The 18,370-nt window shown below is 29.5% G+C and overlaps 2 protein-coding genes and 1 long non-coding RNA gene across 3 annotated transcripts; 2 read left to right on the forward strand and 1 right to left on the reverse strand.

Annotated features, from left to right (window-relative positions):
• Window positions 1-4,256: 4,256 nt before the first annotated feature.
• On the forward strand, window positions 4,257-7,083 carry CaM6 (calmodulin 6). Its single transcript, NM_001247857.2, has 4 exons — window positions 4,257-4,431; window positions 5,735-5,892; window positions 6,554-6,634; window positions 6,763-7,083. The coding sequence occupies exons 1-4, from the start codon at window positions 4,356-4,358 to the stop codon at window positions 6,895-6,897; spliced, it is 450 nt and encodes a 149-aa protein (NP_001234786.1). The 5' UTR covers window positions 4,257-4,355; the 3' UTR covers window positions 6,898-7,083.
• A 1,176-nt stretch (window positions 7,084-8,259) lies between these two features.
• Window positions 8,260-10,336, forward strand: LOC138347366 (uncharacterized). The gene is made up of 3 exons (XR_011220218.1): window positions 8,260-8,352; window positions 8,940-9,182; window positions 10,040-10,336. It is a non-coding gene; the product is annotated as an uncharacterized lncRNA (long non-coding RNA).
• Window positions 10,337-12,718: 2,382 nt separating this feature from the next.
• LOC101250097 (zinc-finger homeodomain protein 11-like) lies at window positions 12,719-13,548 on the reverse strand. Its single transcript, XM_004235324.5, has one exon. The coding sequence runs from the start codon at window positions 13,279-13,281 to the stop codon at window positions 12,742-12,744; it is 540 nt and encodes a 179-aa protein (XP_004235372.1). The 5' UTR covers window positions 13,282-13,548; the 3' UTR covers window positions 12,719-12,741.
• Window positions 13,549-18,370: the final 4,822 nt, after the last annotated feature.

Consider the following 18,370-nt stretch of genomic DNA (forward strand, 5'->3'; position numbering starts at 1 on the left):
TATATATGTAAAGTTTTATATGGAGCGCAATTATACAAACTTTGTTATAACATACAAATATAAATTTTATATTTGCTATATGTGAAAGTTGCCCTAAAATAAAATGTAATATTTAGATAATTTTTCCTGTACTAATGTCTCAAACGGGTTATACTGGACTCGAGTCTTCGTAAGCATTTCGTATCGGGCCAAAGCCCAACTCTTTTTTATCTATAAGGTCAAAAGGCCCGAAACACAACAATTGGAGCATAAATGGGTCAAAACCCAAAATTAGTCTTTGTTTTCTTCTTTGGGAAACTAAGCAAATATTTCATAAGAATAAAATGATTATAAATATATATATATTTATTTATATTTGTACCTCACTAAATAATTACACTATATATATATTCTTAACTAATTCGGTTAACTGATATTAAATCAGTATCATATAGTATATTGATATCATTAAGGCTAATAATTTTGCTTGATTAATTTTTTTTTTATATATATATACACACACACTCTTATAATATCATTGACTAATGAATAATTTTTTAACAAAAAAATCTTAATGATACCAATACATTATAAATATTATAATTTCGTATTAATTTAGAAAAATTATCAACCTTAATAATACTAATACAATATAGATAATGATTTAGTATTAGTCAAATGAAAATTATCAACCTTGATGAATGAAGGATATGAGTTTTAATTATTCATGAGAGTATGAGCATTTCAACATTAACTTCGGATATGAACTTGTAATGATTTTAAATTTTATGTAATTTTTCCATTCTTCTATGTGGAGTCACATATTTTGCGAATTTCGTTTAAAATCATATAAAGACAATTCTTATTTGATATAGTTGTTTGTATAAGTATTTTGCGATAAGAAGCAACTCTCTCTTATACAGATCATGTATTATTCTATTATAACTATAGGATGCTCTCTTTTCACAAATTACTGCGTTTATCTTAATGATCTACGACCGACGACAATCTCCATTTTTCCCATTCCTATCTCAATGTGCCAAAACTAAAGCTAATTTTGTTCATATAGCATTTTTCCTTTTTTGTTGAATCTGTTTGATATGTAATAATGAATTTCCCTTAAAAGTTGTTACATTTCATCCCTTAAAAGCCGTTACATTTTTGTTTAAAGTCTCTTTTTTAATTCTCTGTTAATCTGTCAACATTTACTTCGTTATTAATTGGTCAAACGAATAAATCTTGATTTATGTTACTGTTGCTTAAATAAACCCTTCAACAAAAAAAAAAATAAACAAAATCAAAAAGAGCTTTTATTTCAAATATAAATTCAAAAAGAGCTTTTCCTTTTGCTTATCATTTAGATTGAATAGTATTTCAAATTAATTAAGTTAGCCAAGAAAAGTTATTTGCCAGTTATTTATATGTTTATGGACACTTTTGAGTCCATAAACTTTTTTTTAAAATTGTCATTTTAATGCTTACCTATAAATTTGAATTTCGAAAGACTCTTTAGTCAAATCTTTTAAAATTAATAAGGATTTTCTTAGTTTGATTAGAAAATTAAGCGACTATTTATTGATGAAAAAATAACACCAAAGCTATTTAGTAACTTTAGTTCAAATAATTAAAAAATTATTAATCTATAATCAATATTAATTTTAAAACTTAATTACTACAGCCACCAATATGAGCTAGGCCTGTTCGGCCAGCCTGACCTAATTCGAAATTTAATAGGACTGTACCACAATTACTGGAACCCGTTTGAAAAAGGGCTTTTGAGCCCGGCCTGAATAAACCTGCTGATTTGTGGGGCTTGAGAAATTCGTGGGCCAGTAAAATTAATTAAAAATATAATATAATATAATATTAAAATTTAAAATTAAAGAGATCCAAACTCAAAACAATTAGGTTAATATTTCTATTTAGATATTTATATTTTTACTTTAAAAAAAACTTAATAAATATTATAAAGATAATTTTATTTGCGGATTTGATTAAAAAATAGTGACAATAACATCATGTAATATTGTTTTGTCGATATTTATGATAATATTTTTAAATTATAATTTATAATTTAATTTAATAATTTTAAAAATAATATAATTTTTTAAAATAGTGGGCTAACACGACAAGCCTGTAAAATAGGCTAGTCCGACTTAACCTGTAAAATATCAAAAACCTGTATGGATAACACAATATCATTATTTTAGAAATTAGAAATTTAAATTCATAAAATTTAAATTTTAATTCTGCCATTAACGAAAAAGAGACGAATACAAACAATGAACGAATAGACAAATGTGTACAAAACAAAAGTGTAAAAAAAAAAAAAAGTAGAGGGAATAAGAAAAAGGTAAAGAGGGAAAGAAAATAAAATAAAAATAAAGTAGTTGAATAGAAATTTCTCTAAAGTTTGAGGATTCATTTGGTGCTTGCTAATTGGTGGAAATTTGAAAGGGACAAAGATTATGGTTAATGTTATCGATGTTGATGAAAATGTCCCACTAAGAATTCTTCAAATTAAATATTAAGTACTATATTTAATGACTTAAAAGTATATTTTAAATTGGTTTATAAAGTTTATAACGTGCGTGCCATTTCCTTAGTAATTTCAAAGTTCTAAATAATTAATTTGAGATTGTGGAAAAGAATAACAACGTTTGAAAGAGGACTAATGATTGTATCATGAATTACATACGCAATATTATAATAATTAAGTCTTCTATAAATAAAATTGATTGAACCAATTTACAGGTTATATTTTACTTTTTTACTATAACAATAATTTTAGGCTATAACTTTTTTTTTTGTAATCAGTACTTCAATATTGTAACTAATCATTTTTTTTATAAATATAGTATCGCTAAGATTCCTAATAATATGTCTAGAGATTTAAGTAAAATATTTTATCTTTTATTACACTATTTATGTCAAAAGATTATTGTATGAATAATGTATTATTCTCATCACTAGCAAGCATTAAAATTTAACAGTAGAATACTTCTAAGTTATAAGAATCAGATACGATATAAATAATAAATCATGTTATAAGAATATATAACAATCAACTGTTAAAATAATATTTTTATAAAAAAAATGGTAATAAACTATTTACTCATTATAACAGGTAGATAATTGAAACCAAAATTATTATTATAGACAATTTGATGGTATAATAGAAAATTGATTTTTATGATTAAAAAGTTATTTAGATTTTTAAAGTTCAAATAAGCAAATAGCATTATGATATTCAAACTTGTTTTCCGTTGCAACATAAAGACAGGTTTGAACAAAAAACAAACTTTATATTTAATGAAATGTAAGTACTTACCACGACTCATATGTTTGGGCGTGATTAATAAAATTTCTTTATTCTTTTGTGAAATATGTTGGATTATAACTGAAGAATTATTTTAAGATAATTTTTCACTAATAGACCTCATAAAATACAAATTTAAATTAATTGAGTCAATAAATTTTAATTTTCACGTAATTATGTTTTAAAAAATGGTAAGCATATTACTAACTATTAAACGTAGTACCATGAAAAACTTATATATATTTTGTCATTTTGGATACGAATATGTGGTGCTTAAACTTCAAAACGCTAAAAGAAAATTTTGGTGTCATCCTTTATTCTTCAATGCGAGATTTCACTCCTCAATGTGGATTTTTTTGGTGCAAACTTAAATTTTGTCGAGTTTTAATGTGGATACGGGATATTAGGGAAAAAGAGAGAGGAAAGCATTGGAAGCACTCCTAAACTCTGTTCAAATTATTAAATTCATCTCTGAACTATTGATATCTTAAAAACACTCTTTTATATGACTAACTAAACTTATATATACCTATATACCTTCGATCTTAAAAAATAATTGAAATACACCCCTAAATTTTTCTCGCCAATTTGAGGGTACGTTCAACATTTCTCTCGATTTTTTATTAAGAGTTTAACGTTCATACAAAAATTTGATACCACTCGTTATGTCATTGGACAAAGTAAATACATACCTAAATTTAATTAATCAAACATAATTATCCCTATTAATAGTTCAGACATAAACATAATAATTTGCGTAAATTTAAAAGTGTTTTTAATATTTTATTAAATTTTCAAATTTTAAAAGACAAAAAAAGAAAAAAGTAACGCGTCCTTGAATTAAGGGTCCATTTATGTGGAATATTTACCGTACGATATTTCCACATTATTTCGAGAAGCCCTATTTTATCGGCGAGTCAAGATATTTCTACTCGTTTTCCCCTTCTTTAAGTACCGCCTGAAGTGTCCAAACAAAAACATAAGCAAAAAACGCGAGCATAGGGTTTTTACAGTAATCGAAGGAATTGTTAAAGAAAAAAAAAAAAAGAGGAGAAAAATGGCAGAGCAGCTGACGGAGGAGCAGATCGCTGAGTTCAAGGAAGCTTTTAGCCTTTTCGACAAGGATGGCGATGGTAAACTCATCGTTTTCCTCTTGTCTCTTTCATTTCCGTTTGTTTTTTTGTGATCTTACAGTGCTGTGATGGTGTTTTGTTCTTGTTTACAATTTTTTTGAGAAGGAAATGTTGTTTATGCCATTGCATCTGATTTTGTGGTTTTGGAGTAGATCTAAGCTTTGGCTATGCTTTTTATTTGGTTGACTTACTTTTTACGCGATTTAGTACTCTAATGTTCAAGAGATCACTACTGGAAACATGAATTACATCGTTTCATTCTTTGATTTTGCTGTTCTGGTTAAATTGAGGAACGAAAAAAAAAAGTAGAAGAACAGAAAATGCTGGTAGGGCTAAAGTATATGTATAGTAGGATCATTGGTTGACGAAGCCGTAGAACTGGAGGCAATCATGTCCATCTTGTAATTTCGTTCATCTGCTCATAGAAAATCTCGAATTTTCAGGTGAGAGCCAAGAATTCCTAAAGGAAGTCAACCCAGGAAGAGAAATGAGTTAAATGGAGAGAAGGGATTTTCTTTTAAGAGTGATTGGCCCACTATGTTGTGCCAATGATTTTCTGTAGCTAGTAAACCAACAGCATTTGTTAATGAAATACTCAGAAGTAGAAAATGAATCCATATATTTCAGTGATGATAATAATGTTACTCTTTGGGTGAACAAAATGGCAATTAAAGTCTATCCAACCTGTATATTAGCCTGGCAAAATCCCAGGATGGCCTGCAATTGAGGTTCTCTCTTTTGCATGCAACTGGTGATTTTGCAGCCATGGTGTGGTTGCATCCTCTTTTATGGTCTATTGGAAACAACTTTGCTACCCCCACAAGAGCTAGGTCTGCTCCACTTGTAGGATTACATTGGGTTATTATTGATAGGTTACTAGGTTCTGCTTATATCCTAATTTTTGGTATTTGGAGTTGTTTCAAAATGAGCCAAGGTTCTATTGGGGATTGGGCTCTCTACACCACAAAGGTAGGGGTAAGTTCTGCATAGATCCTACCCTCTCCAAACTCCACTTGTGAAAGCTAATTTGATCGTTTTGACTGGATAGAGTGTTCTTCATTACTTCCCTGTTTTTTTCTTATTATTTTTTATATACAAACAGGAGTTGCCTTCTGGGAGAGGTTTTTTTTGATATTGCATTGTGTTTTCACTTTTAGTTTCTCAATGTAATTGCATCTGGTTGCTCCTTAAAGTCCCTGTGGAGATACTTCATTTTATATTCTCCCAAGGAGTACTCTATATTGTTACTATTCCATGAGCAGAATCAGAACTTATAGTTGTGATCTAACATTTGCTTCTATAGGCTGTATTACTACCAAGGAGTTGGGAACAGTGATGAGATCACTTGGTCAGAATCCCACTGAAGCTGAACTACAGGATATGATCAGTGAAGTTGATGCTGATCAGAATGGAACCATTGATTTTCCAGAGTTCTTGAATCTGATGGCACGGAAGATGAAGGTATAGGAGTACTAGCTATTTGAATATTATGTTAGTCTTTCTTATTTGTACTTGTTTATCAACCCAATAACTTGTCGTATTTCAACTTTAAAATATTGTGGGTGACTTTTGAGTCAACTGATCTTTGGGTCAAATATTAGTATGCTATGGTCTGGATAGTTCCTAGATTCTTTCAGATTATTCACGAAAAACCTTGCTTTAAGTTCTGCATGCATCGAGACAATCTCTCTTATAGGAAAAGTTGCTTACAGGCAGATGCCTTTGTAAACATCTGTTAAAGAATGATAAAAGTCCCACATCGGTAATTAATGAGATGGGTGGACTCTTTATAAGGCTTGGACAATCCTCCTCCCTTTGAGCTAGCTTTTGGGGTGTGAGTTAGGCCTAAGACCTAATTTCACAACATCCAAGTTACAATAATGAGATAATACAATTTTCAAGGGATCAATGATTGGTTAATTCTTCCTTTTGTTCTTTTTTTAGCATTTCATTATTGTTTTCCCTTTGGATCTTATATAATTATGTTAAGGAGGACGGAAATATGCTTTCTTCATGGCTTGTCAAATATGATTAATTGCCAAATCTAGTAGTCTTGAGCTCAAATAATCATATTTTACACTTGAGAAAAGAAATGTACATAATTTGGACTATTCTTGTGAAGGACACTGATTCTGAGGAAGAACTCAAAGAGGCTTTTAAGGTTTTTGATAAAGATCAGAATGGCTTTATTTCTGCAGCTGAGGTACTTTTCTTATTTTTTGCAAGTGATTATGTGGGAAGTGTTATTTAACATGCTAATAGTTTTTTTGGCAGCCAGTATTATGGACTGCCAATTCCTGTGTCTTATGAGTGTACATTTAACATTTGCAGCTTCGTCATGTAATGACAAACCTTGGAGAGAAGCTGACTGATGAAGAGGTGGATGAGATGATCCGAGAGGCAGATATTGATGGTGATGGACAAGTTAATTATGAGGAGTTTGTCCGTATGATGCTTGCCAAGTGATGACTTTAAGATTCTGTTAGCTACTATGTAATCTATGATAGCTGCTCAGTTAGTTACTACAACTTATAGCTGGCAGACTCAGGAGCGGTTCAAGTATATTAGTGGCCTAAAGCGGCTCCTTAAACTTGAATTGTTAATAACTTTTGTATAACTGATTTCTTCTAGTTTTACCTGCATCTTGACTCCTTTCAGTTTCATGTTAACTTATGGTGTATGCTGCTTTAGTCCCTTGCCCCATCCAGAGGGTAAAAGAAAAGGAGAAATTAGATAGTTCATTGGTAATATCTTGTTAGTTGCCTTGGTTTCTTTCCAGGCTACACAGTGTGTGTGTTTCACCGTCTCTTAACTGCTATATTTCCCGTTTCTGGTTTTCGTTTTTATCACTGATTAATGGGAAGGTCACAAATGCAAGATGATAATTTCTTAAAGCTTCGACTGTTAGATGTCGGATGCCCTCGTTTTTATGGGAGTGGATATCTTATTTCAAAGTAGAACCGAGATTATAACATAAATTATAAATTCAAAACAAAAAATTTAACATAATACTGTTATAACAAATTTAACATATCAATAAATATGATTTGTTTTTATTTTTTCTTAATAAAGAAAAAGTAAGTCTATCATCTTACTCAACAATAAATTTTATTTTAATTTAAAAAATTAAAATACTAATAAAAATTATGGTTATGAGATAATAAGCATGTCATAAATAAACAGATAATAAGAGAAAATTATACAAATCATGTAAAGTAAGTTTGAAAACAAGAAGAAAATGAAATATAATAACATAACAATTCACAGCCTCTACATGTGAATTGTAGACTGTAATTATCCCGTGTTAATTACACCAATTACCTGCTGATCAAATAATAACTTGTCCTTCCAAACATGACAAGACAATGTGAATACATTAATTACACTAAATCTATTTACCAATCTGTCCTTCCAACCAAGCCCTTAGTCTCTTCTTACATATGCACAAATATATACATATGCACAAATATTATTAATTTAGGGCTTTTTTTCCTTCTTACATGCTATTTGTTTTAATAATAATGTACTTGTTATTTTTAAAGAACATTAAGCATTTAACTTTACATAGAAATTTTATTATTTATAATAATAATTAATTTTAGTTAACAAGATGTAACGACCCGCTAGGTCGTTTTGAGAACTGGAACTGTTTTGACTTTTTTCGTAAAATTTAAATAGAAACTTCAAAATATTCGATAACTAAGAGTATCTAGTTGATGAAAATTTGAATAAATAATTAATATAGTTAATAGTTAGTGGGCCAAATCCATAACTAATTTAATCTATTTTATACTTGACCCATGTAATTAAATTAGGTTAGTGGAATTAGCCACTTTTAATACTTAAGTATATATAGATTAGAAGGGGAAAAAAAGGCACAGAAACTACCGACGAAGACGTGGACAACTCATTAGATTGCAGGTGAGTTGATGAATTTTTTTGTTTTTGGCCTTGTATGATTAAATTGCTAGTCTCAAAAGATAAATTAGTATTATATTAGTTAAGTTGTTAAGGAATTGGAAGTTAGCTAAACTTGGCAGTGAATGTAGCGTAAGTGTGGGGTTTTTTTTTTGAGATTTTTGGAGGCACAATTTGTTGAATCAATTGATAACTAATGATTATTATTAATTGAGGCAAGGATTAGAAGGTTGTTTAATTAATTAGTAGTAGTAAGTAGCTAATCACTGGAAGGGTTATATATGATAGTTAATTGAAATATAGTAGCCACATATAATTTTGTTCTGCCTTTTCTTTGTAGTTGGAGCTTGCTGTTACTTTGTTAATATTGAAATTATAATTGTTGTAGTTAGTGTAGTTTTAGGGAGAGATTTGAGGGTCATATTGAGGGCAGAGACGAAGTAATAATGTGAGGACTCTTGTTCCATTCCAAAGTTCTTATATATGCCAAGCGTGCCTTTGTTAAATTAATAGTAGCCTGGCTACACTTTTAGGTTTCTTTATTTACTCTTATTATTCCTTGATTGGTTGTTGTTTGGTTACGAAAACAGTGGAAGATCCGGATTATATAAGGAAGTGTTATACGAACTTGTTTGATTACGAGTAAGGTACAATTGGTAGATTGAGAATGTCCTGAAGCTTACTGCCTTGACGCCTTGGCAGGCTTTGACCTGCTTTCCTTCGCTTACCGGAGAGCGGATTCTTTATTACTGACTTTTCGCGGTTGATCGCACCTCGCTTACGAATAGGGAAGAACTGTTTTGAAGATTCGTGGCACGTATTCAGCATTGAAGGTATGTTAAGACTTTTTAGACTTGTTGAAGGACGTTTTCCTAATTAAAGATTAAAAAAATGAAAATAGACAAGGGGTAAGGGGGAAAGATGGTGGTCTCGTATCAATGGTGTGACAGGCATTGGTACGAGTACCGGTGTTATAAAAAGGAAAAGTACTGTTATAGAATGTGGACTGAAATTTGAGAATGCCAAAGCATATGGGCATTAGCTGATATATTATTGACTTGAATTCCTTGTGTGATTGTGTTTTATTTATTTCACCCGTATAGTTGAGATAATTGAGGTGGTTATGTATTATATTCATATTGATTGATTGAGATGCATCATCATTCCCTCTATTGAAACAATATTGTGCACATGCATAGAGATGAGACTGAGTATAAGTTGGGCACGTGGAGATCGTCCGTGCGAAAATTATTTGATATTATGATAGTGCGTTGAGATCGCCCGCACAGACACGTGGAGATCGTCCGTGTCGGTATATGGACCTCGCGAGTCCCCCATGGGTCATGAACTCTCGATGTATTTCCGAGGAGTATCATGTATATACGGTTGAGTGAGTACTGGGTATTCTGAGACATATCATTACATGACATCATATTGCATTGCATTTCATCTCATCATTCATTCTTGATGACTATATGTTTCGTTTGGTGTTTGGAAAATATTAAATGTTGATTTCCTTTATTGATGAAACTTAAATAGTAAGTGTAATATATATATATACTTGTACAATCTAAGAATTTATTTTTTTATATAACTCCCGTCACTACTTCTTCGTTGTCGGTCAATGAGACATACTGGGTACACGTGGTTTCATACTCATACTACACTTGCTGCACTTTTTGTGGTGCAGATTGAGTGATTGACTTTCAATTTGGGAACGTTCTTCGAGATTGGATATGAGTTTGAATTATCTTGGAGTTGTGGTGTGCTGTTTGGGATATTCTGCGGCCCACACCTTCAGTCTACCCCTATTTATTAGGCTATTTTGTTATGCTGATAGGATAATTCTTATGTTTAGATTTTTATATTAGTTTGGAATTGTATCATATTGTAGAAGCTCTTGTACTTATGACACTAAATCTTGGGATAGTTTTATTTATATTCCGCATTTATTTGAATACTTAGTATGTTAGATATTAGTTTGATACTTATCTTTCTCACGTTTAAGTTGAATTGGTGATACTTGTTGGGTTGGCTTACCTATCGGTTGGGAACATAGGTACCATCACGACTCATGATTTTTGGATCGTGACACAAGAGATAAGCCATTTGGGGTTAGGCCCACTTTTCACAGGTCAATGAATAAACAAATGCATTATTTTGGATATTGTTATAAGAGTGTTATTATTAGGTATTAATATGAAGATTTGAGTTTTATTATTTAAAATTCTAAAATATTTTTCATATTGAAGTAAAATGTCCTTTTTATTTATAACAATTTTCAATTTTTGTTTTTTGATATTAAAATTATATGAAAAAAATGTAAAATTAATTTTCAATTTTGTTTTATGATATTTTTATTATATGAAAAAAATGTAAAATTTTAAAATTTTGAGGCCTAAAAAGAATATTTTTAACTATACTTACTCTTGAGCTATCCATGCATAGCCATTAAATATTGTCCTATTTTTACCCACAAAGAAGAAAGAATCCCTTTACACTCTTGCGCAATGCCATACCCAAGTGGCTGATTTACGCAAGCATTCATTTCTGAGGCTATTTTTCTGAATGACGTTAAAAGAACTACAGAAATAAGATGTTAAAATATTTTTTAATATTTAAAATAACTTCCAAAATTTTAAATTATAACTTTTCAAAATCTTAATTTGCTGAAAAAGAATTTAAGAATAATTGTCCAAAAGTTCTAAGTACTAAAAATAAATAAATCATCATCTAAAAGGTCCTTTAATAAAAACGAGAGTATCAAAAGCAAATTCTAAACTTGATGTAAATTATTAGTTTCATTTCTAAACTATTGACAGTTTTAAAAATACTCTTTTGCTTGGCTAATTGAACTTAATACACGGTACAACCCTAAATCCTCGTTAAATTTAGAGGTGTTTTCAACACTTCTTTCAATTTTTATTAAGAACTTCATGTTTCTACAAGAGTTTGAGATCAAATCATGCGGCATAATGAAAGTGTATCAAAGATGTTTTTACAGTTATCAATATATTAAGAATAAAATTAGAATTTGTGCCAAATTGAGGGGTGTTTCTTTTTATACTTCTCTCTAGATAAAAAAGATTTGTATAATCAATTATAAAAAAAAATAGATATACCCTAAAAATTTACTATCCAAATTTGGTCCATTATGATCGTGACTTATCCCAACAAGAGTTTTGTAGTGACAAATAATATAAATGTGTGACTTGTGAGTCTATCCAACACGCAAAATAAGAACAAAAATTGATATTTCTTCTCCAATAAATTACAATCTATCCGTTGGGCTCTATATTTGACTATTTTAGGTTAATTTATGTCTTAACACGTCCTTCTCTTCACAGAATATACAAGATATTAATAGTTTTTAAGAACAATTACTATTAAAAGAAATTTAATTCTGTTTAAAAAATACGACACATATTTTGAGTCAGATACTATAATTCAATGCAAGTTTTAATATACGAATGGACCCAAGTGACAGTTTCTCCATACATAAATTTACGAATTAAAGCCAAAGGATAAGAAGCATCACACATTCTCCCAACCACTGATGTAATAATGTAGATCTAAAACAGCACACATACATGTATGATTTTTTTCATCCTAATATATAGCTTGTAAGATTCAATTTTTAAATTTTACTTCTTTTTTTTAATATAAGTCTTTCTTTAAAAAACGTTTTATGTTTGACTAATTAATTTAAAATAGAGATAATGCACAAGTACCTCCTCAATTTATGGCTGAAATCTCATAGACACTTATACTATATTAAGATCCTGTTACCCCTTGAACTTATTTTATTAATAATTTTCTACTCCTTTTGGGCCTACGCGACACTATCTTGGGGACAACGTTGGTTGATTTTTTTTTAAGATAGTCCCACGTAGGTCGAAAAGAGGTAAAAAATTATTTATAAAATAAGTTCAGTGTGGTAATAACACCTTAGTATAGTACAAATTGTCTCTGAGATTTCAGTCCTAGGTTGAGGGGAGTACTTATACATTTTCTCTTTAAAATATAAGTTAAAACTAATATTGGAACAACATTTCTGCCTAGTCAAAATTCATACGAACGTCCTTTTTTTAGCTTATGCTAGTACTACTCAAATTTAAAAGATCAATATTTATTTTTAAGGTTAACCAAACGCTTCAACTATCTAAAAATAAGCACTCAGATTAAAAAGAAGGTTGGTCAAATAAGATGCAATTAGACTAATTCTTCATTGATTCTTATTGGGGAAAAAAATGTCTAAAGTGCTGCAGTTAATACAAGATGGCATCATATTAGTGGATTTAATTAACCAAAAGTGGAAAAAATAAGAAGGGATTAATAACTCAAACAAAACTATAGTACTCCTTGAGAATTAAAAAATTAAAATTAGACTTTTTATTGAGTAAGAGATGATGCATTATTGCCAGTAACAGTACTGGATACAGAGGAAGAATTATTCTTATGATTATGCATCCATACTTTAAACACCTTTCTACTTACCCCTATCTCTCTGCAAAATCTCTCAGTCTCGTTTTCCTCATCTTTCCTTTGCAGCGTCCATCCCAATTTCTCCGCAAATGCCAGCATTTTCTCCTTCTGATCTCCCGTAAACTTCGTCCTAAACCTCTTCTTACCGCTCCTCTCTGACACCGCTGGCGACTCTTCAGTAGTCGCCAGACGGTAATCATGAGCCGCGATGATTTCTCTATCATCGCGGCTACTGTTGTTGCTGTAACTTCCACCGCAACTGAACTTGCGGTGGAAGTTACGGTGACAGCCGCAGGCAGCACAGTTTAAACTGGTGCTGCCTCCGGGTGAAGTGTTGGTGTCATCAAGTGTGAATTCTCCACAGCCATCAGTGGCATAACTGCCAAGGCTGGCTGCATGGTTCCTTAAACACTCTCTGTAAATGTCATTTGATTTGTCTCCTTGCATTTTCTCTCTCTCTTTTTTCTTTTTCTCTTTTGCCTCTCTACAAGTCTTACTACATATATGATAAAAGCATATATGTATGTACGTTGTACGCCGGTTTAGAGATTTTAATTTTATGAGTTTTGAATTTTAGAATGACAACTTCAAGTACAACTAATAATTGAGTTCGATAATTGTACTCATAGTTATGGAGTTTAAGCTATGTACATCGTCAATGTACAATTTAAAAATTGCATTTTAATTAGTATTTGCCCAAAAAGAAAAAAGAATTTTTTTCTTATTGAAATCATATATTATAACAAATGGGGAATTTATTTATGTCATTTATAAAGAAGACTTGTTTGTTTCTACAAAAAGTATATTAATAACTCTTAATAGATAGGAGTATCACCTCGACTAACATAACATGAAACTATACATTTTTAGTTTTTAATTCAAATGCTGAATTGCAGCAATAAAGTTTGTTAAAGATTTCAATATTTAATATCGACATATCAAAAGAAATTATTAACTTATATTATACGTACCATTTTTGATATACATGATACATAAAGTATATTAACTCTTCTTTAATGTTTTCTCCATCAATTTTTCCATCATAGTATATAAAATATTCGTTTAAAATAAGAAGAAGACAAACGGTATGTCTGTATGAAAAGTATAGTCGATAAAACGTGTATGATCAAAATTTCTCTATACCCCACCTATGGTAAAATTGTATATTCCTTCTCAATATACTTTTATTTACATCGAAGGACCGCAAATATTTATAATTCATGAGATTCATGATTGCTGGTTGGTAGGATGAAAAAATGATTAAAATTTACTATTGTTCGTTTGACCCAATCGATTTAAATGAATTTGGATATGAGATTATTTTAGAAGTGGATCGAATATGAATTAACTCATTATTATAGAATATGGGTAACTTATTTGGTATTCATTAACTCCACTACATTTTTCTATATTTTACAAAAATATTTATTGATTTCAGTTTCCTAGTTAAATCTGTTATGAGATTTTGATTTAGGTACCAGAAATAATTATTCCCAATAATAATTTGGAAAAAAAGTTGCGTAAATAGATAGAAAGAAAATTGAGAATTATAATTGATCTAAAGAAACTAAAGCGGAAAGCAGATATCAGAGTAGAAAACATGTTATTGGTTGCTTAACATATTTTTTCATCGGTATTAAATATCAAGAATTTATTTTTATTTAATTCGACTCATTCATTTGTCAACCTTACTCTTACTAGTAACAATATTTAGTTAGTTATCTTATAAAATGTTGGATGTTGGAAAAAAAAAAGAATATAAAATTGTAATTTTCGGTTATTCTCATCACAAATATTTCCACTCTTTTAAGTTCTATTAGTCGTTAGGTTATAACTTACAAAAATAATAAATAATAACCACTCGATCAAATGTAAAAAAAAATTATTTTATATTTGGATAAAAAAATCGTAATTTCTCTATAAGTGATTTTAATTAAAATGGTTCATCTTATAATTGTAGTTTTATTTAAACCACATTTTATGTGAGACAACAATTTCTAAATGAAATACAAAATAACACATTGCTCTTTTTCAAGTTCTTTTCCCAAAAATCTTTAAGAAAGTTAAGATTGAGACAAACACATGTTTTATATTCTCATTTTTAGTACACTAAAGTAAAATAGTAAAAGCATATTTATTTAATAATCTCATTATTATTTAATACATGTATTACAATCTTAATATAACTTGTTATCAATTAGTCCAACAAAAACAATAGAATAAATTCCTAATAGTCAAAATATAACTAGGGATATTAAATATTAATAGTAGGGCTCACTTTGGAAGAGACAAGAGTAGTTATATGACCTGTAAAACATTTTATGTTTAATTTAGATTATAATTTTTGTGCAGTAGAGAAGAGGGACAACTCGACAATTGACAACCAACAAAAGCATTTTATTTGTGCAGGAACCAACGTGACTATACGTAAACAAAATCTTCACAATATCATTTTTTTTTTTAAAAAAAAATAATTATTACTAAAGGATACTTTTTCGATTTTAATTTACTGATCTAGGTCTGATTTGACATGAAATTAAAAGAATATATAAAATTTTGAAATATTATGATTATAAAATAAAATGATGTAGAATTTACTAAATGTTATTTATGTGAAAAATTAAAATTAAAAACTATGAAAAAAAAATTATAATACAGACGAATTTGAAATAAAAAGATATATTTTTTCAATGCATGAGTCAGCTTTTCTGTGGTCTGACTTAATTATCTTAGAAACTTTATTTAACGACAATATAGTCCCAGTAAAATTCATGAATTAACAATTAATCTTCATACTAATTATTATAATCAATTTAAGTTTTATTTTAAACATTTCAACATGATTAGCCACTTCAATTCTAAATTAAAGGGGTCTTTCTTCATTTCTAGATTTTTTTTATCCTATTTATGATTTCCATCATTAACTGAATATTGTCTAGATTATATAAAAGTCTTATAATTAATATGAGATGAAGTTAAATTGGGTTGAAATTACGTGCTCCTTATTTGTCGTGTTTCTCTTTTACGTGTTTCTTAGAAAAATATTAATTAAAAGTCATATAGATTATTTTATTCTTACTTATGACTTAATATTTAGTGTTTACTTTATCGTTTCTTTTCTATATAATTAAGGTGTTAATAGATTTAAAAAACTATTACCGCCAAGAATAAAAAATGAAAATATAATAACTTTTGTCTAGACTTTTTAAAATATCAAATACTTTTAAGATAATTATGATTAAAAAATACGATGATAAATAATTTGAGACGGAAGAAATATATATTATAAATGGGACCTTTCTCCCTTGGTTTGGGCACATCATCACATGAGCTGGTCAATACAAAGGATATAGTTGCAAATTGAATGCATCTTGAGTGATTGTAATGCCTTAATTTATTAATGATACAAGAACAATGGAGCCAGAGGGGTAAGAGAGTCAAGATTTGTCCTGGTTCATGAACACAAATATTCTGTCCAATGAACATGTCTATGGCTGACTTTACCCCTATGGAGAAAAACAATTTTTTTTTTTAAATACTCTATAAAATATATATAATTGTCCTAAAATTTTTGTTTAAGCCAAAGTTAAAAATATAGAATTAATTCCATTTTTGACCTTGTGGGGTGCAAGTATTTAATAGTAAGTACATTAATTCTGTGTGGTTGTAGAAGATGGGGTTGGGAGGAGGGGGACCCTGGAACAGTATGGGATAACCTCAATAATTCACTTTGGGAATATGCAGAGAAATAATCATAGAGGGACCAACAAGTCCTTTTTGTACTTTTGTCTACTTTTATGAGAGAAATTTATTCATATTCAAAACAGAGAACATGTTTGGGGTGTGGCCTCTAAGGGCTCATGATTTGATAGCACCAAGTTATTTTAAAATTTTACTATTTTTATCAATAATAGGAGATAAAAATGACATTATAATTATAAAATGTTATTTTATTAAATATGGTGTTTATTGATCTAGAATTAGCTCTTAACTTGTTTTTATTTGTCTTATTCATGGATGAATTGATGCAGTATCCGAGAAGTGGTGTCATGGTGTCTATTATTTGTGAATGACATAATTCTAATTGATAAGATCCGAGTAAGAGTTAATGTTAAGCTGGAGATTTTGAGGTAGACCTTGAAATCTAAAGGGTTCAGATTGATCAGATGAATCAAGACAAAATACTTAGAGTGCAAGTCCAGTAATGTAATGTATGAAGCTGGCGTGAAAATAAGGCTTGATACACAGGTCATTCAAAAAGATGAAGTTTTAAGAATATTTGATCTATCATTCAAGGAAATTGAGAGATTGACAATAATGTCACACATTGTATATATAGGTGCAGGGTAGATAACATGGAGCGCTCACATTCGGTGTCCTCTGTGATAAGAAGGTGTCATAAAAACTTAAAGACAAGTCATATCGAGCAGTGGTTAGACCTTCTATGTTATATGGAGTAAAGTGTTGGCTAGTCAAAACTAACACATTCAAAAGATGAAAAATCTGGAGATAAATGTGCGGACATACTAGAAGAGATAAGATTAAAAATGAAGATATCGAAAATAAGATAGAAATGACATTAATAGAAAAAAAAATGTGACAAACGAGACTTGGATAGTTTCGGCATGTGCAAAAGAGATGCAGGGATGTTGTTGTGCAACAGTGTGAGAGGTCGGCTATAATGGTTTAATGAGAGGTTGATGTAGGCCAAGTAAGTATTAGGAAGAGGTGACTAGATAGGACATGAATTAGCAACTTCAACTTACTAAGGACATGACCTTACATAAAAGGTTATGGAGGTCACAAATTAGGCCAGACGGTTAGTTAGATAGTTAAGCATCGTCTCACTTATTTTTTTACACTATTAGTTGTACTATTAGTCATCGTATTACTTGTGTAGTTGCTTGTCCTTTGAATTCATTAGGCCAGACGGTTAGTCTATTTTTTTACATTAATTAGAGCATTATATATTAATAATTATAATAAACTTTAACTTTTTTTAGAAACAAAATTTTCAAAAAGAAAAACTAATATGAACATAATTTTTTTGAGATTTTTTAGAAGTTCTTGCTTTGTATGTACGATAACATCCAAAATAAGATGCAAATTTCAATTGCAAATTATTTGACTTCCAGTAAAATAAGTTCACATCTATATTTATCGAGTAACATTCTAAAGATGGATAGTGGGTACCAATTGAACTTATAAGCTCACATTTATTTATTATTATAATATAGAGAGAAAAAGAGAAGTTCCGAATAATAGATCATGACATTTTTTTTTTTAATTTTTTGCATTAGATCCATTTTTTTAAAAAAAAAAACTAAATTTATATTTCTTTGTATAAAATATATTATCAATCAAAAGAATATTTGAATAGATTTGAAAATGATAGACCTAGATCAAGTCCATATTCCTTCTAGTGGGTTGGATGAATGCCTATTAACAAGTTCAAATAGTTTCAATTTTCTATACTATGAACTCAATTTATTTATTTTTTTTAAAGCAAATTATATTCAATCTTTCTCTAATTAAT

The sequence above is a fragment of the Solanum lycopersicum genome, chromosome 3, assembly GCF_036512215.1.
Source record: "Solanum lycopersicum chromosome 3, SLM_r2.1".
Classification (NCBI taxonomy): domain Eukaryota; kingdom Viridiplantae; phylum Streptophyta; class Magnoliopsida; order Solanales; family Solanaceae; genus Solanum; species Solanum lycopersicum.